At 45.5% G+C, this 23,601-nt stretch overlaps 1 protein-coding gene and 2 long non-coding RNA genes across 7 annotated transcripts in view; 1 reads left to right on the forward strand and 2 right to left on the reverse strand.

Moving 5' to 3' along the window:
• Window positions 1-11,447, reverse strand: part of VAPB (VAMP associated protein B and C) — a 47,001-nt gene extending 35,554 nt beyond the window's left edge. For 2 of the 5 annotated variants that reach the window (XM_081560338.1, XM_081560334.1), the window contains exon 1: window positions 11,181-11,447. In XM_081560338.1, the coding sequence (XP_081416464.1) occupies window positions 11,181-11,238 (58 nt within the window). In that variant the 5' untranslated portion in view covers window positions 11,239-11,447. Of the gene's footprint in view, window positions 1-466; window positions 2,892-11,180 lie in introns of those variants that run through there. The other 3 variants (XM_081560335.1, XM_081560337.1, XM_081560336.1) reach the window with 3 other exon arrangements.
• Window positions 10,085-22,364, forward strand: LOC145533261 (uncharacterized). The gene is made up of 3 exons (XR_014073951.1): window positions 10,085-10,189; window positions 10,528-10,624; window positions 20,892-22,364. It is a non-coding gene; the product is annotated as an uncharacterized LOC145533261 (long non-coding RNA).
• Window positions 22,365-22,965: 601 nt separating this feature from the next.
• LOC145533260 (uncharacterized) lies at window positions 22,966-23,601 on the reverse strand. Its single transcript, XR_014073950.1, has 2 exons — window positions 23,471-23,601; window positions 22,966-23,352 (listed from the first exon to the last, which is right to left on the reverse strand). It is a non-coding gene; the product is annotated as an uncharacterized LOC145533260 (long non-coding RNA).

The raw sequence follows: 23,601 nt of genomic DNA on the forward strand, positions 1-23,601 counted from the left end.
AATGTCAACATCCAGTAACCATGATCAAGGGCTAGGGAATTCACCAGAAAAGTCAGAGGCGAAAGTCGCAAAGAGAAAATGGATGAATTGAGAAGAGCTTCAGTGGAAGGTAAGGTACGAGAACTGAAAGGAAACTAGACGTTAACCAGTCACTGAGATTCACTGCTTCCAAAAATTTAGTTGTGACGTAAGACTGAGCATTTGCTTAAGCGGGGGGAGATCTGGAGGAAGGTAGTTTCTTTTCAGGAAGGGGAAACTTAAGCCTGCTTGTAGGCACAGGGAAAGCATCAAGTAGAACAGAAATCTGAGGCACCAGGAGGAGGAGGCTGGCTAATGGAGCAAGACACCACCGGGATGGAAAAGGAATGGAGTGACGCACACTACGTGAGAGGCGGTGCTGAGTCTCTGAAACAGGAGGGGAGGATGGTGGAAGCATACGTTTGTAGAAGAGAAAGGAGTGACCAACCCTTGGTAGAATATCTTAATACTGAATGTCAGCTGCACACAGCACGCCTTGTTGATGGGTTCCACCACTCCTTTCCACAAAAAGCTGTCTTTTCTTCTTCCCTCTTCACCTTTCTCGACACTCTCAGACCTGGACATTAACTCCCTGGAACGTGCCAAGCGCCGTGCATCATGCTGAGCACTGGGGTCAGGGGTAAAGAAGAAAACTGTCCTAAAGAGCAAAGGCCTTGCCGGTTAGTGGCGAAGGAAAGCAAGTAACCAAACACAGCTGACTGCGCCAAGTGCAGGGGCACAGGGCACAGGCATGGTGTGTGCGGATAGTGTCAGGAAAACGACCTCAAAGACGCGGAGGAGGGAGCAGTGGGACAGGAGGAGAGGTGAACGCAAGAGCTCTGCGACTGGGGGAACCAAAGGCCAGAGCACAGGCACGAGGCAGGTGACGCCGGAAAGATCAAGGGCACAAACGATTTCCCAGGTGCTGTTAGATAGAGAATGCCAACTTTATTCTTTCGGCAATGGGTAAACGATTTAAGATTTTTAAGAAAGCAAGAGAGAAGCTGAGATTGGCCCATCTGAAAGTGCCATCAGTACAGAAACAAGCATAAGGACTCGGACAGGAAGACCAGGTAAGAAACAATTACAGTCATCCACAGGAAAAGGAGGCAGTCACGGAGGGGACAAGAAAGAAAGGACAGACCTGAATAACGGGCTTTCGGAGTGTGAGCTGCTCAACTGTGTGGCTGTGGATACCATTCAAGGAGGTATGTGTAAGAAGAGGAGGTCCAAAGAAAAAAGGAAAAGGGAGTGGGGAAGAAGACATTTTGGGGCGTGCTGCAGCCCACATCTGGGCTTGGGTCAGTCCTGGGACATTCTAAAAGCTGGAAGAAGCCAAGGGAACTGGCGGAAGAGACAGGGAGAAAGGAGACTGGGTGGAGGCGCTGAGAGAAAAGAGAGAAGAGGAACAAGAAGAATCGGGGAAGGAAAACCTGGGCCCCTCAGCATCATCCACAGGACTCCTAGAGGAGCAGGTGCAAACTGCCAAAGCGGGGGAAGAAAGCCGAAAGGTGGTGTGTGAGGAGGTGAAGGGAAGAGCGTCGAGTCCCATGACGTCACAGATGTCAAATGCTCCAGAGAGTACCATACATGTAAGATAAATAACACAATAAAATAACAGATGTAGTAATGAGGCAGTGAAGTTCCCAGGCAATGACTCAGGAGTGAGGCTTACTAGCATATACGCACCTTCTCGAAGGAAGGAGCAAGGAGAGCAAGCCCGCCTGAGAACCTGAGAATGCAGTTAACTCTTGTTTGAAAATGGACAGGGCATTATTCAGATGTTTACTGAAGAGGACTAATTGCCAAAGTTGAGCATGTATGCTCAGAGTTGGGCATGTAAAAGAAAAAAAAAAAGAAATAATCTTATTATGAAGGGCACCGAAGGCATAATTCATTTAAAAAAATTTTTTTTTAAAGAATAAAATAAAGAGACCCAGGTAAACTGACTGAGTTTTCTCTAGACTGCTCCAGATGACCTCTCATGTCTCTTCCACCTCTGTCATTCTCTGGGCAAGATGAGAGGTTAACCAGGCAGGCACCGTAAACTGTCACCCCCTGGGCCCAAACTACATGAGAAGTTCTGAATGACTGGATTCTCCAAGGAGTGATTCAGGACTTTGCTTCCTTCAATTAGTAAAGCAGTGTCTGACTTTTAAAAGGTCAAAAAGCACGAATTTGGATTTTCAGAGCAGTCCATCAAGATACATTAATATGCCAACAAATCAATTCAACCAAGAGAATGAGAATTCAAATAAGCCTCCACAAGGACAAACCTTTGGCTTTTCAGCAAATCCTTCTTTTTATTCTTATGTATGCTTCTATTTCAAATGGTCAAGCCAAACACTGAAAAGATGACCTAGTCCAGGGCTGTATCCCTTCTTTGGGGTTACTACTAAATAGCAGAAGACAAGAACATATTCTATAGTTACCAGTGGGGAAAACTACAGAAACAAAACCTATAGGGGCCTGCAGTCTACAGTATGGAAGATAAAGTCATCATAAATAAAGCACAAGGGGCAGATGACATAAACATGCACATGTACACAGTTTGTACAGTTTGAGGTGATGCAGAAAGCACTGCAGCTGGATAAGAATATCCAAGAACACTCAGGAAAAGTTACTAGAATACAGTGAGCTTTTCAACAGGAACAAGAGGGCTCATTAATTAAAGATCTGACAGCCCACTAGTGCAAAGCACTGGTCAGTACTAAGAGAAATACAAATCCCAGTTTCTGCCCTCAGGGGGCTTTCCATCGTTCTTCTTCAACTAAAATACATTTTAATAGCATGTTCTCAACACTGGAGCTGGAAGGAACCCCAAGCAGCCTTGGGTCAAGCTTCCTCATCCAACAGGAAAGGGGATCAAAGCTGGGTGGGGAGTGACAAGCAGGAACACAAGCCGCCTTTGTGACACAAAGCACACAAGCTTTAGGGGCTGAAAGCCGGGAGGTGCAAGCTCTGCATTCTGCCAAGTGCCAGTCCAGTTTCTCTCATCTCTGAAACGCAGAGGATGATAATCCTGGCTGTTTTCCTAGATCTGAAGTGCTGGTGATGGGGCTTGGAACATTTAGGACTCTAAAGGCTGGAGGGTGCTCAGACAGTGGAGAAGCACAGAAAACTGACCTAGGTATCATTCCTTTCCTTCCCTTTTCCCTATTATACTATAAATGTTGAGTAATGGAACTAAAAGGCAAAACAGTACCCAATTAGCCTGCATTGTTTGTGATGACAAGCACTGAGGCAACAGAGGACATGTGAGGAGTGATGGGAGAAGGGAAGGTATGGTGATAATATCAGCATGTAATTTTCAACATTAATAAAAAAAATGACACAATCAGAAGTCACTGAGTTAGGATGAAAAGTTCTTAGGGGAGACGAAATTAGTACAATTTTTTTTTTTAATCAGTCACTCTAACACTCCAGAACAGTCACTCTAACAACCCAGAACAACAATGCACTTCACGGAAGCAGTGACAAGGAAGCCATTACTAGATTACAATGACAATTAAGCACTTTTCCTTCATTTTTATATCTCATTTGTCTTTCAGCGCTCTTTCTCAATTCCCCCTGTCCTATTCCCAGTCCTCCTTTCATCTTCCTAACAACATAATGAATAAGAAAGTCCTGGGCCTTCCTCCTGAGCCATACTCCCACTAACTTTTTAAGAGAAGCAATATGGTCAATGTAATGATAAAGAACAGGGGCTCTGCAGTCAGACAGAGCTTGGTTCAAATCCACATCGAATTCAGGTTAGGAACCTGAGAATCACAACTATCTACTTCCTAGCCCTGTTTTAAGAATAAATGAGCACTTACAGGAGGCTGGACACTTCAGGGCCAGGACTCCTCTCCAGCCCCCACCCCAGGGCCTGGCCCACAGGAAGCTTTCAGGATGTGGCAACCAGACCAACCCTGAATTACAACCATGTTACATTCCATCAGACAAGAGGGGCTCATCTGTCTGTGAAGAATACCTCAAAGCCGGAGTTGTGGAAAAAGAAGAAACTCCAAATATTCCCAACTGGACAATCGTCTACTAATGCACACAGTTACCACACCCCCGCACACCTATGAGTGGCTGTCATCATTGGGGGAAAGAAGACTTCCCAAAGTACACCCCCTACAGAATGGAAGAGCACCTTCTAATAGTCATTGTGAGTCAGTCTCTTGCAGTGTTTTAGAAATCGCTAGTCATCTTAGCCCCACTTGTAAGCTTTACGGTAGCACCGATGAAGGACACATTTCAGACATTCTGATCTTTCTTTATTATGTGCATAATATCATATATATTATTATAGTATAGTAAAACATGAATCTTTTATGTTGTTGTTTAGTCACTAAGTCGTGTCCGACTCTTTTGCAACTTCGTGGACTGCAGCCTGACAGGCTCCTTTGTCCATGGGATTTCCCAGGCAAGAATACCGGAGTGAGTTGCCATCTACCCCTCCAGAGACATTCCTATTCCTAATAAACACCCTTTTGAACTGTAAATTCCCACTTGACAGATCTACAAAAACCTGTCATATCTCTGCCTCACACAAGTTTCACCCTATCTTTCAAAGACTCCAGAGCAGATTTGCAGATTACTTGAAAGTTAGTGTGTTCTAAACATACAGAATCATTAAACACCAACGGTTTCTATTACAAAAAAAAAGAAAATTCACAAGGTAAATCAAAGAATGCTTTGGAGTCATCTCTATGAACCTTTTAAAATAAGTATAGTAAGAAATCCCTCCTAAAAATTCCACAAATAGTAACTACTAACTAATGTTCTTAAGAAATTATCCTGACAGCTACTAAGACAGCCTTAATGGTTAAAAATTCTCTGCCTTCTTCCCCCCAAAACGAAACCCTGTTCACAAGTTCCTTCCAGAGCTGATGTGAAAGAAATGGGCTTTGCCGCTACACACCTGGGCTAAATCCCTGCACCACTTTTTACCCACTGGCCCCATCCAGGGGCAGGCCTCCTGACTGCTGAGTGACTCCTATCACAGGACTGTGCTACAGATGAAACAAGATGAAGAACCTAAACCTCTACCATTGTCCCCAGGCTTTGTGGACCCCCTTCTGGAAATCAAGCACTTCTCTTCTAGGAACGTTCATTCTTCCCTTCCCCTCCCTTTCATACTGCGTAACAGATGGAAGCATCACTATGGCCACTGCTTTAAATTCCAGACCCAAGTAACTGCAGGGGAGTGGTGGTGGTAGTCAAGCACTTAGCCCCCCTTACAAATATGCCCTCAGTTCTGAGCTCCCTTGGCTCAGCCAGTTTTCTGCTCCTCTTCACTCTCTGAGCATCCTTTAAAGACAGCCCAAGGAACTTGGTTCCTAAAGGTTATAAGCAATTCAAACCTAGGTAAATGGCCCAGGGGGCCATTACACTGTCTTAAAAGTGGTTCAGATGGTAAAGAATCTGCCTGCAATGCAGGAGACCTGGGTTCAATCCCTGAGTGGGGAAGTTCCCCTGAAGAAGGGAATTGCTACCGACTCCAGTATTCTTGCCTGGAGAACTCCATGGACAGGAGGACCCTGGTGGGCTACCGTCCATGGGGTCAGACAAAGAGTCAGACACAACTGAGCAACTAACACACACACAAAAGGCACAATCCAAAACACACAACAGCCTCAACCTCACTCTCCTCCAAAACATATATTTTCCCAACCCCCTCCCAGACAGGTTAAGGCTGAAGGACCTCATTGAAATGCCAACTGTATACTAATTCAAGCACATCAGTTCCTGTGAGGTGTGCCAACACAGGCCTGCGCACACACGCGCAGGCACACACACACAACTAGAAGAAGTCTGATTGAGGACACTACTTGACAGATGAAAAGAAATGCTAACCTACTAGTCAAAAAGTAATAATAACCCTTCTGAAAGGATGAAGGAAAACTCTAGGAAAGTATTTCTATACCTTTAGAATTTTGTGCCATCAATGCTAAAATATTATTAAAAGAAAGCACTACAAGATTTTTCCCATGGGATGATGCTATTTTCTCAAGGATTTTTTTTTTTCCCCCATGCCAGGGGCAGGGGGGCTGGCGGGGAGAGGGAGGATCATTGTTTCTAGACATCAACAGCTTCTGTTAAAACAACAGTTTAACATTTTGAAAAACAGATATTCTAGAGATACTATTTTGACACACTGGCATTTTAAAAAATAATCTTAAAATGACTGTTGAGTTCAGTAATTTTGCTTGCATAATGAAGCTCTTTAAACAACTCATGTTTTTGGAAAGCCAACAGCCTAAGTCTGTCAGGTAAAAACTTAGAGAATGAGCCCATCCAGCAGGCAAGGGCCAAAGCAATCCTGGATATGCTATGCTGATGACAGCCTGCGAGGGGCCTAAAATGACAGAAAATGAGGGCACAAGCCCCCCAAACCATAACGCAACTTTGCTTTTAATACAATCCCAGTGCAAAATAACTGTGCAGAAGGCTTTTATTTTACTAAAGACATTCGATGGCAACCTTGTCTGGACTAATGGAACTCAGCAGTCTTTTTGTTTCTCTTTCTTGTGCTGAAAGCTGTGCTCATTTGTTTCAAATCATGGTCATCCTTCAGACAGCAAATTTTTCAAATACAAACGGGAGATCTATGAAGCAATCTCGGAAATAATTCCTTATGTAAAAACTCAAGTTTCGGGTTCTAAAAATCAAGCTTAAGGGCCATGTGTGAGCATAACCAATATAGTAAATTCCCCTGATTCCTCCCCTAATTTTCAGCTACTTAGTGGTAATATTGCTGGGTCAAAGTTCTCATATTCTGCCTTCAGCACTGGAAGGAAAGATGCTATATAATTTTAATAAATATAAGATAGTGTTAATAATGTTTAAGAGTTCATTTCTTTAATAAGCATCAATTCAGACTAATTATCTTAATAAAGCCACACTTGGATGCAGGCCTACCAGATAATTATAAAGATAACTGTGTTCACATTACAATCACACACAACAAGGAACTATCACCATTTTCCAAATATAAGCACACAGCCAAGAACTATCCATTTTTTTCCTCAAGGAGTTAACTGTAAAGAAAAAAATAAGTGAGTAAAAGTAAGTTAACTTCTAGTTCATATTTTTCTCCCAGGAACAAAAATTTAGGAGTTAATAACACAATCTATGAAGATTTAAGTTTGACTAAAGGTTGGTAAGTTTAATGCCACTTGCTTCTGATGAGCAAGCTGGTTAATAATTAAATAAATGAACATAATCTATTCAGGATGGATTTAAACCACAACCATAAAGAATCTTAAGCACACTGCTGACATTTTGTTGTGCTGTAAAACACAGTCTGCTCTATGTGATCATGAAATGTTAAGGAAATCAGGGCTATGCTAAAACTAAAGAATTAATGCTGTAATTAGCATCTGAGAGATAATTACTGCATAGAACAGACTATATCTACAAGGTTTTCTATTTTTTAGCTTCCTAAACAATCTTCAACTACAAGTTAACTAAAGAGGGTGAACTAAAGATTCTAAGCACTTCCCTCAGACAAAGAGAGGTCTCTAATCCATTGATCCAAGCTCCTCTTTCCTCCCCAAAGTGGTAATCAACCACAACCATCCAGCGGTGCTACCCCACCTGTTATCCATACTGACCAACAACAGGACTACCTGAGGTTTCCTGAAGGTCACTGATTCAGTCACAGAATCAAGCAAAGGTAAATGGGTCCACAGTGGATTTCAACCTTAACTAACCAGCTCCTGAGGACAGTCAACAGACCATTCTCACGTGACAGTACCATGAAATGGAGGAGGATGCTAGGGTGTGAAGAAAGAGGAAGAGTCCTGGGCAACGACCAAGAAAATATACAACACACTACTTAACTATGGATGGAATCAATGGAAAGGGAGGGAGAGGAGAAAGAAAAGAGATACGAAATGCCTTACAAGTTGACTCTTTCAGAAAACTCTCATTGAGCTGGGCAAAAACTGGAACCTCAGAGAAAGTTAAAGGATTTGGCCTTGAAGGAAGAGCAACAGAAAGAGTAACAATGTAAAGCACACTTTTCACAGGTTTTAAAAGCCTTTAACTCTTTCAGAAGGGTGACTCCAATCCAAAGAGATCCTACTGTTCTATCATGGCAAGTATCACGGCATCATGCTTCTTTTGGGAAGCCAGGAGGCCTTCTCCTCTGACACTTAACCACAACGCAGCTTGGCACTTTCTGTAAGACTGAACAAGGTCCTGGAAGGCTGTGTCCTCATTTCTTCTGTAACATCCTTAACTTCAACATAATCACACAGAATGTCCAAGATGAAAAATAATCCAACACATACAACCCTATACCATCTTAGGCTGCACATAAAAGATGATTAGTTTTTTTCCTCTAGATGACAGGCATTTTAATTATACCTTCTTATGTAAAGTTAGCTTACAAGTTTGATCCATCTAAGTGCATTGTCTGAAGTCAGAATCATCATTCCAAGTAATCTGGAAGATACCAGTTAAATGAGCCAGTTCTCATCCTGAAACGAATGCTCTCTATACAGCAAAACAGGGTACTGAACCTCATTTCATGATTTTAGTGCTCAGTTTAAAACAAACCCACAAACAAATCATGAAAGTGGTTTACTGAAGACTGCATATGCCTTTTCTGAAGCCACAAGCCAACAGCCCTCAACAATTTGATACTACGACTTTCCTGGATCACTTCCCCAGCAAACATATTCAGCAACTTTGGCCATCATTACTCTGGCCAACCCTGGGCTGAGAGATCACTCCTCTTTGCCACACCGTTCAGGTAAAGAAATCGAAATGATGAAACCCGTTGTGTAAAATACAACCAATCTCTGTACAATACTGCACATTTACGAAGCAGCTGAACAGCCATAATCTCATCCCAATTTTCTACAGGAAGCAAGGTAGCTATGAGCACCACTGCCATGGAGAAAAGAATAATCCCAGGTTTTGGCGAGCAAAGTGGCCAGCCTAAGCTCAAACATCACTAAGTAAAAGAACTGGGACAAGAACTGAGGAGAGTGTATGTACAAGAGTGGGGTTAAGGCTGCAGGGAGAGGTGGGGTTAATCAGGGAGAACTAGCTGAGGAGACACAACACAATCTGAATTTGGACACAGGCTGTGTCTGTTCACAGAGGCCATAGAAGATACGACTCCTGTCAACTAGCCAGCCTCATAGACTCTGTTGCCTCGTGATCCGAACAAAGGCTCTGTGCCCTACTCATTCAGATATACTAGTGGCATCCCAAAGGAGCCCAATAGTCTCAGCCTTTGTGCCTCTGTACCTGCAATTTCCTCCAACTGACACACTCCCCACTCCTTTCTCCCTTTCACTTACTTCCATCTGACCTTTGAACTCAGGTCAAATGACACCTTCTTTGGGTGTTGATCTTGGAGCAATCTGGATTGCCTTATATCATGGCACTGTTCTGGCTAATTCTGTTGTCAGCTCTCTTCCCAAGATCTAAGTTCTGGGGTGGGGGGTTGAGGGAAAATGGAGGCATCTATGTGATGTGACTTGTCTTCTCCTGTTACCTGTCATATGGAGCAGGCACTGGGTAAATGCCTGTGGATTCAAAGAATGGACATGCCAACTTCCGGGAGGAGTTAAGCCAGGCTTCCAGGGTAGAGAACGTCAGATAACTCAAGTGGACACCATCACCCTCCACATTCACTTGAGTTACCAGATTCCTCTCAGCCTGGTTCCTCTAGAAGGTCTGAGCTTAAAGTACTGCCATGGAATTATAATCCACGTCACAGTTTTGTGGTCTGTGTTTATTTGAACTGGAAAACCTTCTGCTGTTTGCACATTTGGAGTCACTTCCAAAAGTGACAACCTGAGACTGTTAACCTGGGAAGCAAAGTGACAACCACCACAGTGGAAGACTGCCCAGGGATCGGACAGCATAACTGTTAAAAGAGTGTGAGCTCTGGAGTCTGGGTTCCAATGTGCCATTTGCCAACTGGGTGACTCTGGGTAAATTACCCACCCTACCTCCTGCCACTACATTTAAAGTGGGGTGCGTGTAGCCAGCAGGCATCACAATGCTACAAACATCTACTGCAGGCTACTCTGGGCCAAGTGTTGGTGACACTGCAGTGACCTGGCCGTTCAAGGGAAACCATGCTTGCATCATGCCAGCCTGTGTTAGTCCCTCCTGAAATACTATGGTGTACTGGCTTACCACCCTTCACTAGAAGGTAATCTTTAAGAAAACAAGGGTCTTGTCTGTCTTGTCCATTGGCACCTCTCAAGTGCCAATCAAATGTCTGCTACACAGTCACTCAGCACATTTGGAAAGAAGGAATGGTCAAATCAGACTTAGACCTTCTTGTCCCCTAGCACTGTATTTTGGTGGAGAAAGTAAGGAACAATAACTAAAGATGAAGGCACACATTACAAGGGGCTTGGGCTCGCCAAAAACATATAGGTGGCCCCCTGGGCTTCTTCGGATTCCAGTTCCAGGCTCTTCTGGATGGGGAGGGGGAAGATCTGACAGCCCTTCCCTCCCCTCTCCCCCACCACCACGGCTGCACAGGTGTGAGGCACGGGCACAAGAAAGGCAGGAGAAGGAAAGTTGGGCCTCGTCCCATTGGAACTTCTGAGGCGATTCCTTTCATTCACTTACTCAACAGGTACTTATCAGGGCCCTAAGGTCTGCGGGGCATAAAGCGGAGACGTGACCAGGTCCTGTCCTCATGGAGCTTCCCTCCCAATGTGGAGGAGACACAGGACACAAGTGCGTAAAGTGGTCCTCGCACGCAGGGCTAAGTTGCCAAGCTGCCAGGAGCCGTGATACGACCGGCGGCCGCAGGTGCCCCGGGAGGGGTGACGGGTCGGCGCGGGGCTCCCGGGGAGGCGACCTCTGACCTAGGACCTGAGCCTTCGGGGACAGGCGGTCGCCAGGGCCCACACTCTGGGCGGAGGCCGCAGACCGGACAGGAAGGGTCACCGCGGCAACTGTGCGAGTGTCTGGAGGGCGAGGCGCGGGAGGCTGTGGAGGAGCAGGCCCTGGACTCCCGCACCGGACCCTCGGGGCCGGGGAGGGGGCGCGGGCGGGCTCGCCGTCGGACGGGGGCGGGGCGGGGGCCGCGGCCGGGGGGCCGACGTCACCGCCGCGCCGCCGGGCCCTCCGGAGCGCGGGGCGGCGGGCCCGGCCCGCGGCCGAAGATGGCGGGCCTCCGGGCTTACCTCGGAATTTGAGCTCGTGCTGCGGCTCGAGGCTCAGGACCTGCTCCACCTTCGCCATGTTCCTCGGCGGCGGGGCAGCTCGGGCGGGGAGACCCCTGAGAGGTCACCTGGGGCGGGACGCTTGAATGCTGCGCCCCCTTTAAATTTGGAAAGGGGGGGCCTGCCGGGGCGCGGGCGGGGGTCGCCTATGGGTTGCGCGCGGGGGGAGGGGACGGCCTACGCGGTGCAGGCGCAGGGGCGGAGGGCGAGGGTGAGGCCGCGGTGCCCAGCGAGCGTACGGCACGCACGCACGCACCGACGCGCCGACGCACGCACGCACACACGCAGCAGGCCGGCCGCCTTAACCCGGCGCGCGCTCGGGGGCGGCGGGGAGCAGAGCGCGCGAGCCCCTGCCGAGCAGTGCGCAGGCGCGGCGGGGGCCGCGGGGCGGCAGGGCTCGCAGGGCCGCGGGGGCGGGGCTGCCGAGCGACAGGGGGCGGGGCGTCGAGCAAGTCCAGGGGAGGGGCGGGTCCGGGACACCCGAATTGGGGACCATCATTCTGAAGATTATTTATTTAGGCAGGGCCCATGGGAGGCAGACTTTGTGTTAAGTGCTTTAGTCAATAATTAATAAAAATGAACTTCCACTTCTCCTTGCTAATGTGCCAGGCACTTAGAGATTTTGAATAATAATAAAAGTACGACTTATTCTTATTATAATCATGATGTTTGTGAGTGAATGATGTGTGTTAGGCACGGTGACATGTGGTTAGCAATAAATATAAATTTAGTAAGCTACCAATTATTGCTTGCTTATTTTGTACCACTCTGCTGAACGCTTCGGATAACAACAGCATCGATTATAATAAATAAAAGCTACTCTACATTAAATGTTTACTATGTAACAAGCACTGTGCTGAATCCTGTACTGTTAAATGCATCAAATATTTAGAAATACAATGATCAGAAAAATTGACCTGGTTCCTACTTCTCATTAGAGGCCATAGATGAGACAGCCTTTGAATAAATAACCACCCACACAAACAAATACACTTTTAAAAATTACTGAGAACCTATATCTGTTTGGTTTTAAAGTGAACACTCTACCTCATTATCTCATTATTGACATTTAAATTTGACTTCATTATGTAGTGTGTACTACCTGAAATATGTGTTTATTAATATTCTCCTTTTCATATATAAATGAAAACAGCAAATAGCTAACACTGAGTCTACATGACAGACATATAGGGATTCTTTGTACTATTCTTCACACTTTCCAATTTGGAATTTTCCGTAATTAAAAAAACGGTTTTCTAAAGATAATCTTTGTCTTTTAACTACAGCATTTGGTCCATTTATACTTATTATGTTTATGATATATATGGATATATTTCTACCATCTTATTTTGTGCCTTCCGTTGGTCACATTTGTTTTTTCTTTTTCCTCCCCTTTTTGCATCTTTAGAGCTAATTTTTTTCTCAGTCCACTTTTCTTCCTCTTATATACTCTATGCTGTTTCACTGATTACTTTGCTCCCTGAAAATAAAAGGACTTAAGTGTAATTCAATAGCCCATCCTCTAAATTATATGCCTTAATTATAGTATATTTTAAGTTTAATCTTTTCTTTTTTCACCCTGTGAGCCATTACTAGGTTATTTTATACAGTCAATATTAATTTAAACTCAACGACACAGTTACCAATTTCTTTGCTCGTCTTTTCTTCCTGCATCAGAATTTACAATCAGGATCACTTTCCTCATGCCTGAATCGTTAAATTGTTTCAGGAAGTTTGTTGGAGCAAATGCTGTTGGGTTTTGTTCTTCTAAAATTGAGTTTATTTTTCTCCTGTTCTTGCAAGATATTTTGGCTGGTTTACTAGAGGGACAATGGTTTTCTCTCAGAGCTGTAGGATGCCACCATTGACTTCCAGCTCCCATTGTTACTGCTGAGGTTTCAGATGACAATCTCCTCATTATTCCTTCAAAAATGTTCTGTTTCTTCCCATTGTCCTGGGGTTCTGCAGTTTTATCACAATGTATCTTCTAATTTATTTGTCTTAGCTCATTCAAGCTGCTTTAGTAAAATACCATATAGACTGGATGGCTTAGATAACAACATTTATTTCTCACAGTTCTGGGACCTGGAAAAGTCAAAATCGAAGCACCAGCACATTCTGTGCCAGGCGAGAGCCCACTTTCTGGTTCATAGTCAGCTGTTTTCTTGCTCTCTGGAGTCATTTTTATAAGGGCACTAATCCTATTCATGAGGTTTCCCCACACATGACCTTATCACCCCCAAAGACCCCATCTCCTAATACTATCATTCAGGAATTGGATTTTGGCATATGAATTTTGGAGAGGATACAAATGCTCAGTCTGTAGCATTTACCCTGTTTGAATACTCAAGAGTTTCTGAATTTGTTGACTGGAGTCTTTCATCATTCTGGAAAATTCTCAGCATTTAAAAATTTTTAAAAATTGTTGTAAAATACACATATGATTTACCATCTTAATCATTTTAAGTGTACAGTTCAATAATATTGAATACACTTACACTGTTGTGCAACCATGACCACTGTCCACCTCCAGAACTCTTTCATATTGCAACTCCATACCCAATAAATAACACCCTCTCTCTTTTTAAAAAAAAAAAAAATTTATTTATTTGGCTGCATTGGGGCTTAGTTACAGCGCACATGTGGGATCTAGTTCCCTAACCAGGGATCAAATCCAGGTCCTCTGCACCCATGGAGTCTTAGCCACTGAATCTCCAGAGAAGTCCTAATAGATATCTCTTTTAAATGTTACCTTAGCTCCATCCTCTCACTCTATTCTCCTAGATATCTGACTAGTAGTTTATTCAACCTAGATTTTTCAAGCTGTAGGTTGTTTCCCAAAGGTGACTTATAAAATCAATTTAGTAGGTTGTTACCAGCACTGTGAGAGAAAATGAACAGAAAATATCAGAGTATATTGTATATTTTCATGAAAATTTCGTTTCATTGTGTTTATTAAGTACATACTGATACATAAAACTGTGTAGTGAGTTACAAATAAAACCCATTCATTAGACCTTCTCACACCATTCTCCCTGTCTCCTTGCCTCTCTGTCAGGGCCTCATCTCTCATCTCTGTATCCCATATTGTGGGTATGTCTTCAGATCTTTCGTCCATAATTGTCCCTGAGGCTGCAGATAAACCTATTCCAGGAGTTTTTCATTTCAGTTATTTTTTTAAGCCTCTACATTCTATTTGGGCTTCCCTGGTCGCTCAGTTCCTTTACACAACTAAGGATCACACAGGCAGGTCTCTAACATTGGTTCCAGCCACGCCCCACCCCATTGAGGGGTTTTGGTGTTGGTCTCCTCTGTTGTCACTTTAGGCAGTGGTAATGGCCAGGTCATCTTGATGGGGATAAGTCCATGTTCTTGGGCCCATGCAGAGCTTCTATACCTGCCTCCACGGGACGGGCACTTTAAAATAAACTCAGCATGTAAGCAATGGCAGAGGAGCCCAGAATGGGTCACCCTGTCCACTGGATTATTACTAAGTCACTGATGCCCTTGGTAGGCATTCACAAGGGGCACTGTGAACACCTTCACATTGTGCCCATCCCAGGAGGCATCTCCAGAACCCCTTCCCACACCTCCTTTTCATGAAATTCGGTTCTGCTGTATCTGTTCCTAGCTGCTCACTACAGACAGGTCAGTGTACATCTATGCTTCTGGTTGTCTCTCAGCCAGATAAACACCTGAATGGACTTCTTGAGATTCTGGAAAATCTATGGATTCTCTTTATGTTGTAATTCTGCAACCTGACCAGTTAAGTTTGGGCTAAGCATGTATGCTAAGTCACTTCAATTGTGTCCAACTCTTTGTGACCCCGTGGGCTGTAACCTGCCAGGCTCCTCTGTCCATGGGATTCTCCAGGCAAGAATACTGGAGTGGGTTGCCATGCCTTCCTCCAGGGGATCTTCCCAACTCAGGGATCGAACACGAGTCTCTTACATCTCCTGCATTGATAGGCAGGTTCTTTACCACTTGTGCCACCTGGGAAGAACCAGTTTGGGGTCTGGTTTTCAGCAAGGTCAAAAACCTATAGCTGCAAGAAAGAAACGATTATTTTAGGGATCCATGGAATCCCTCTGGCCTTCCCACTGGAACTTAAGCTGAGAGCTCAGAGAGCTTGTCATTTTCTTTCCATAATAGCTCCAGGGAACTCAGACACAGCTACTACCCCACAGTCCCGGGGTCATCACTGCAACATCAGGGTAGCGGCCACGGGGCTCTCCCAGGCCCTTGTGGTTGTGGGTACTACGTTACCCTCAGAGGCAGGTGCAAAGGCGAGTAGTAGGGGTGCCACTGCATACACTTGTAGGTTACTTGTACCCCGTGCTCAATGCTAAACTGACTCTCTGGGGTAAAAGTAACTCTGAGCTATAGTTTTTGCAGATTTCTGTGGTGCAAACACTCACACCATGGCTAATTTTAAGCGACCCAGAGGTCATTGCTGAACACGGAATTAAAACAGGAGTGCGCCATTGGCTCCTGTGAGCTAGTCTGAGCCCAGCACACCCCTGCCTCTATTCCACGCCCCGTGGACACCTCAGTCAGGCATGAGGATGTGGACTAGTCAGACTCTGCATCCTGTCTTTGAGGGTCCATGTCCTGGGACCACTCTTGGTACTAAGTCCTCTACCAGTCCAGGTCCAGCCAGGAAAGCAGAAATTACACCAGTTATTTTGACAAAGATAGCTTAGCATGAAGAAATGGTTAATGGGGTAAAGGGGAACTGTAAAAGCAAGAAGATGAAGACACCAAGGTGTCTTGTGGGTAGGGGAGCAGGGGGCCAAGAGACACAGGCAAGATATTGGGTCATTAGGACCCAGGAGCTCAGAAGAGGGACTTCATTCAGGTAGCAGCAGAATTCTTCCGCCTCTTTTTTAATATTTACTTATTTGGCCGTCTAGGTCTTCGTTGTAGCACGTGAAATCTTAAATGCTGCGTGTGGGATCTAGTGGCCTGACCAGGGATCGAACCCAGGCCCCCCTGCATTGGGAGTTCAGAGTCTCAGCCACTGGACCGCCACAGATGTCCCAGATAGGAGCAGATTTCTGAGGAAGGACTGCAGACTGGCCAGCGCCTAGGCCCCTGAGGGGATGCAATGAGACTTCCTCTGGGCTAACCCCCCAAAAAGCTGCAGACTGCTGCCCAGGTGAAGGGTGGCTGCTCAGGTGACATTGAGAGCAGACCCCCTTCTTAGTCCTCGGGTCTCCCTCAGTTGCCTCAATTGAGGAAAGTACCTGAGGAGAAAGAAGTAGATGGAGCCGCAGCCCCCTCACCTCAGAGCAGACAGCAGAGGGTTGATTTAGAGACCAGGGAAAACGGAGTCCTAATGCCCACACCCTCCTTGACTTCTTTAAACACTGAAGACACACTTCTGTTTCCAGCCTGCTCAGTCTCTGCAGTGTGTGCTTTTTCGACTTAGAGTTCCTGCTGGCTCAAAGCATCCTGTTTCCTTGTGTGTTTTATGATCTTTCAACCTGTTTAGGGGAATTCTTTGAGGCTTGGTGTTGCCATCACCTATCACCACTAGCTGGTCGCTCCAAAGTCCAGTGCTTCGGACATCAACAGTTCACATCGTCGGTCTCCCTCAAGGGCATCGGGGTTGCCTGGGCTCTTGTGGGGCAACAGGAGGAGAGCGGCTGGAGCCGGGCAGGGAGTTTAGGTGCTCCCAGCTCCTGAAGGCGCCCTCATTTCCAACATCAACAGCTAGGACTCTGCTCTCCCAATGCAGAAGGCCCTGGTTCAATCTCTGATCAGGGAACTCAGATAAGAAGAAGAGGCGCTCCTAAAACCACCCTCCAGATCAGAAGAAGAAGTGTTCCAAAAACCACCCTCCAGTGTGACAATTCAAGAAGAGGACTCACAGAACTCATGGAATTGCTATACTCGTGGTTATGGTTTATTACAGGCAAAGGACGCAGATTCACACCAGACAAGGGAAGAAGCACATGGGGAAGACGATTCTAAACACGGAGCTCCTATCACCCTCTCCCAGTGGGGTTGGGATGTGTCATTCTTCAAGGTCAGTGTGTGACAGTGTTTGCAGAGGATCACCACCCTCCTGTTTGCAATTTTTTGAAACTCCAAATCTATTTTAAATTTAAAAGTCCATTTAAAATATTTTTATTGGATTTTCAACCTTCTAAATTGGCATTCTCTGCAGCGCAATCAGTTATTGTTACTCTCTGGCATTCAAATTCTGTGATAACCAGGATGCAGGAGGCTGAACCACATTGAAAAAATGGGTGGCTTTGTCAAACTGGAGTCTCACTCCTTTTCTTGCTTCAGAAATGCTCCTGGTTGTCCAAATCCCACCCATCCTCCCTGGCGTCACTCACTCACTCATTCATGCTCTCTCTCATTCATTCTCTCATCCAAGTGGCATTTCCTAAGGACCTGCTGCATCAGCATCCCGCAGTGTATGGATTTAACCCTGGCTCCAAAGGATCTTACTGTCTGGTGAGGGGAGTTAAAAAAAAACAAAAAAACCCACCAAAATTGTTACAATCTGTGATAAATACTAAAACAGATGAGAGGAAAGCTACTAAAAGGGACTTCCCCGATGGTCTAATGGCTAAGACTCTGTGCTCCCGAGGCAGAGGGCCCTGGTTCAATCTCTGATCAGGGAACTAGGATCCTACATGCAGCAACTAAGAGCTTGCATGCTGCCAAATAAGACCTGGCACAGCCAAACAAATAAATAAATATATAAAAAAGAAAGCTACCAAGAAACAATGAACTTTACTCTGGGGGCTGGAAGAAAACTTAAAAGCTCATATGGTATTAAAGAATAATCTTGGAAAAATAGTAAGAAAGATCTTGCCAGACAGAAAAGAGAAGGAAGAGTTCTCCAAGTGGAGGGAAAGCAAATACAAAGGCCTCAGGGTGCATGCCTGCTGGGGCTGATCTGCGAGAAAGGCAAAGAGAAATAATACTTTCTCAGAGGACCTCTCTGGCAATCCAGTGGTTAAGACTCTACGCTTACAAAGCAAGGAGCATGGGTTCGATCCCTGGTCGGGGAGCTAAGATCCAACATCACACAGCACAGCCAAAAAATAAGTAAGTAAAAATTTTACAACTTATAATATTTTCTCACATTTATTTAGCTCCTGCTCTGTGTCAGGCAGTAGATTAGCATATATTTTCATTTCCTATGGTGCTGTAACAAATGGCCCACAAAAGTTCTGGAGGTTGAAAGTCTGAAATTGGCTCTTACGAGGCTAAAATCCCTCTGCGTTCCATGGTCTGCAGGCTCCTTGCCTTTTCTAGCTCCTGGAGCTTGGCCAGAGACCTTGGCTCCATGCCCCTTCCTTCATCTTCAAAGCTGGCAATATAGCATCTTTGATCCTAATCTCCCTTGGGCCTCTAATCCCATCATATCAAGTGTATAACTGTGGGCCAGATACTGCACCAAGGGCTTTGTTTATGTTATCTAGTTTAATCCTTGCATGTCAAGAGGATCATTTATCCCCACTTTACAGATGAGGAGACCAAGGCACTGAGAAGAGTACCAGGATGGGCCAGGGGTGATGGGTCTTCTGTTGTGCTATACAGTCTAGCTGTCATGGTTGGATGCCCTTGGTTGTCCTAGAGGACATCCTATTCAGATGAGTAACATCAGCAAACATAGTGGTTCCTTGTGTGTGTGTGTGTGTGTATGTGTGTTCTGTTAGTTTGCTTTGTTAAAATTTTTAATTTCCGTTGTTTTAAATGTATTGTGTTTACTTATTCATTTTTAATTTGAAGGATACTTGATTTACAATGTTTCAGGTGTACAGCAAAGTGATTCAGTTATACATATCAAATGTATTGTTTTTCAGAAATAGATCCACAGACATAGAAAACAAATTTATGGTTACCAAAGGGGCAAGGGGGGAGAGACAAATTAGGAGTTTGGGATTAACATATACACATTGTTGTTGTTTAGTTGCTAAATTGTGTCCAATTTTTGCTGACCCCATGGACTGTAGCCTAGGAGGCTCCTCTGTCCATGGGATTTCCCAGGCAAGAATACTGGAGTGGGTTGCTATTTCCTTCCCCAGGGGATCTTCCCAACTCAAGGATCAAACCCGAATCTCCTGCACCAGCAAGTAGATTCTTTACCACTGAGTCACCAGGGAAGCCCCAACATATACACATTCAGTTCAGTTCAGCTCAGTCACTCAGTTGTGTCTGACTCTTTGTGACCTCATGGATTGCAGTACGCCAGGCCTCCCTGTCCATCACCAACTCCTGGAGTTTACTCAAACTCATGCCCATTGAGTCGGTGATACCATCCAACCATCTCATCCTCTGTCATCCCCTTCTCCTCCCGCCTTCAATCTTTCCCAGCATCTGAATCTTTTCAAATGAGTCAGTTCTTCACATCAGGTGGCCAAAATATTGGAGTTTCAGCTTCAACATCAGTCCTTCCAATGAATATTCAGGACTGATTTACTTTAGGATGGATGGACTGGCTGGATCTCCTTGCAGTCCAAGGGACTCTCAAGAGTCTTCTCCAACACCACAGTTCAAAAGCATCAATTCCTTGGTGCTCAGCTTTCTTTATAGCTCAACTATCATATCTATACATGACTACTGGAAAAACCATAGCCTTGACTAGACAGACCTTTGTTGGCAAAGTAATGTCTCTGCTTTTTAATATGCTGTCTAGGTTGGTCATAACTTTTCTTCCAAGGAGTAAGCATCTTTTAATTTCATGGCTGCAGTCACCATCTGCAGTGATTTTGGAGCCCCCCAAAATAAAGTCTGCCACTGTTTCCACTGTTTCTCCATCTATTTGCCATGAAGTGATGGGACTGGATGCCATGATCTTTGTCTTCTGAATATTGAGCTTTAAGCCAACTTTTTCACTCTCCTCTTTCACTTTCATCAAGAGACTCTTTAGTTATTCTTTGCTTTCTGCCATAACGGTGGTGTCATCTGCATATCTGAGGTTATTGATTACTATACATAAAATAGACAACTAACAAGGACTGAGAACTATACTCAGTAATAACCTATGAGGGAAAAGAATCTGAAAAAGAATATATATATGTATATATACACACATATATATATATAACTGAATCCCTTTTCTGTACATCTGAAAGTAACACAACATTGTAAGTCTACTATGGTTCAATTAAAAACAAAATAAATAAATAAATAAAACCACTCCAATAATCAGTTCAGTCAATTCACTCACTCAGTCATGTCTGACTCTGCGATCCCATGGACTGCAGCACACCAGGCTTCCCTATCCATCACCAACTCCTGGAGTTTGCTCAAACTCATGGCCATTGAGTTGGTGATGTCATCCAACCGTCTCATCTTCTCCTGCTTTCAATCTTTTTGATTATTCCAATAGTTAGAAAGCCTTAAAAATCAATAAAATGTTTAAAACAAAAAATAAAATGTATTATTTTAAAATAAACTCTTAATCTTGCAACCATTTTAGACTTACAGAGGAGTTACAGAAGTGGTCTAGAGGGTTTCTTCTATTTCTTACCCAGTTTTCCCCATGTTATCATTTTACACAACTGCGGTGGCAACATTGGAACATTATCACTGTAAACTCCAGACTGTTTTTGGATGTCACCAGTGTTTCCACAAATGTCCTTTTTCTTTTCCCAGATCCAGTCCAGGATACCACATTGCATTTAGTCTGTTTGTTTTCCACAGAGATGTCTTGGAAGCTGACTGGGGGACAGATTGATGTCAACAATAACCGTAGCCTCTGAGAACCAAGTGCCACGTGCCTGGCACCATCCTGAGAAGCACGTGTGTTTCTCTATGTTCTCACAATGATGATAGGTGACATCACTTCCTCCGGTTTGAGGCTGAGAAAACCAAGGCATGAGGAGGTTCAGACATTCAGCCAAGAGGAGTGAGAAATCGGAGATGGAGGGTGAAGACTTGGGTGAAAGGGACCACGGGGTCGGGGAGGGGTGCATGTCTCAGAAGCAGGGATCGTGGTGAGGGTTGGGGGTGACCGCAGAGTCCCAGTGGCCCTTCCCCAGGCCCCTGTACTGGCTGTTCCTGCTCCTGTAGTGGTCTTCCCAGGGCCACCTGATATTGCCACTGTCATCCGACCACCCTGACCACCTGCTGTATGTTGGGCACCTTGCTAAGTCCTGGGCACATGTGGAGGCAGATGCATACAGGTGAAAAGGAACCTCCGGAGGGCAGTATGAAGAAAACATGGCAGGTGCAAAGATGGATACCTGCCCTAGAAGGCTGTTCCATGAGGCTTCCAGGACGCCAGCTCGTCAGTCAGGCTTTTCCTTCCCAGCACTTTGGCTACGTGTAACCACTTATTTATCTGTGGCCTGTCTCCCCGCTAAGACACGAGTTTCATGAATGATCCATCCCTGATTTGAGCTTCTAGCAAAGGCCTGAAGCGATCCGTAGAGGGATGAGTGGAGGAAAGAAGGAAGGAAGGGTGGGAGGCAGGGAGAAAGTGAGAGAGAGGGAGATTCACCAGGTGTTGAAGTTTCAGAACTAGCTCATACAGTGTTGTTGCTTAGGTGCTAAGTCATGTCCAAATCTTTTGCAACCCCATGGACTGTAGCTCACCAGGTTCCTCTGTCCATGGGATTTCCCATGCAAGAATACTAGAGTAAGTTGTCATTTCCTTCTCCAGGGGATCTTCCTGACCCAGGGATTGAACCCATGTCTCCTGCATTGGCAGGCGGGTTCTTTACCACTGAGCCACCAGGGAAGCCCAGCTCATACATAGGACTTGTTAAAACTCATGCAGACCGAGCACCTCCAAACTGGCCTGGATGGAGGTGGGGGTCCTACACAGAGCCGCCCCACATCTTTGCAAACAGGGGTGCAGTTGTGTGGCCTAACCCTTATCCAAAGAAGTGGGCCCTCCAGGCTCAGGCAGGAGGACTCCGGACAGGCTGTCTGCTCAGTTGAGGCTCTCAGGGAACGGGGTGGTTGTTGGGAGGTGCAGAGGAAGGAAACCAATGTTTTTCTCCCTTTGCCCCCATAAGCAAGCTCGCCCCGCCACTCCAAACTCCCTTGGTCTCTCATTCCTAACTGGGAATGATCAGGAGGAGATGGATTCATGGTCCCCATCTCTGTGCCCGGCACATAAAAGGTGCTTGTTATATGTTTGATGAATGAATAAAATAATATAATTAAAAATTTGAAGGGAGGTGGGGGAGAAAGTCTTTACCATCCTTAGGCCGTGTCCCCAAGCACCCAGAAGGCCACATTTGCATACAAATAATTGATATTCTAATTACAAATCATTCGTATTGATTTATTAACAGATCCCCAAAGGATTTCTAGAAGATAATTAGATTCCAAGCTCCTTAGGGGTTAGGAAGGCATATTTACCTCGCTGCTCCCCCAGGGCCGGGTGAGGAGCAGAGCTACCTGATAAATGTTTGATGAGGGCGGGAGTAAGCCTGGTCTCCTTGTGAGGAGAGGCTATAGCCACCCCTCAGACAATTTCCAGTGTGTCTGGGGTTCTTTGTGGGGGGGAAGAGGGTGCATCCACTTGTGTGTGTGTGTTCATGTGTCTGTGTGTGTGTGTGCGTAAAATGTGCAAAGCTCACTAGTCTGTAAGCCCCAGTGATTTTTCACTGTGTATGCGGCCTTCCCTCCAGAGGCCTCCAGGGGGTGGCAGGGGGCTGGGGGTGTTAGACCTTCCTCATCATCTCTGTGGGCCTCTCCCCAAGACACCCCAAATAAATAACATTAGTACATTAAGAAAAAAAAGCAACCAGCAAAGGAAGGCGTCAATAGAAAACTTGACAGTTTTCATTGATCTGATTAAAAACTTTGCTTGCTCTGTGAATGCAGCTTCGAGTTCCCCAACTCCACTGTCTTTCTGAGCCACTGGCCAACCCCCAGGGCCCTCTGAGAACAGAAACTGTGCTGCAGCCCCGGACACCAGGCTCAGAAGAGGAGGATGAGTCCCTGCAGCCCGACCCCCCCGGAACGTGGTGGCAAAGCCAGTGGAGCAGGGGCCCCAAGGGGAGGGTTGAGGGAAGGAAGGAGGGAGGCAGAGGTGATGGGGTGGAGGTGTTTAAGGTTTGGCTTCTCCATTTTCATGTTCCTGCACTCGCTCCCAGGAATGCTTAGGGCTATGGATTCTCAAGTGACTGTCACGACTCAGCGTTTTTATCTGGGGGAAAAAAATAAAACAAGTGATTGCAATATGTAAAGCAAATGCAGGGTTCTCAGGAAATCTGAATGGTTGCCATAAACACCATCATCTCACGCTGGGAAAGGTGTGATCCTACCTGGGGCAGTGGAGCCTGCTACCTGGGCCAGATCCCAATTGAGCAGCTCTGAGAGGTGCTAGGTGTGTGACCTCTGGCAGGTTCCTAAGCTGTGGGCAATGCCCTCCAGCCAACACTCCGAGAACACACCT

This window comes from Giraffa tippelskirchi, chromosome 13 (assembly GCF_054371585.1).
Source record: "Giraffa tippelskirchi isolate mGirTip1 chromosome 13, T2T-mGirTip1v1.2.pri, whole genome shotgun sequence".
Classification (NCBI taxonomy): Eukaryota; Metazoa; Chordata; class Mammalia; order Artiodactyla; family Giraffidae; genus Giraffa; species Giraffa tippelskirchi.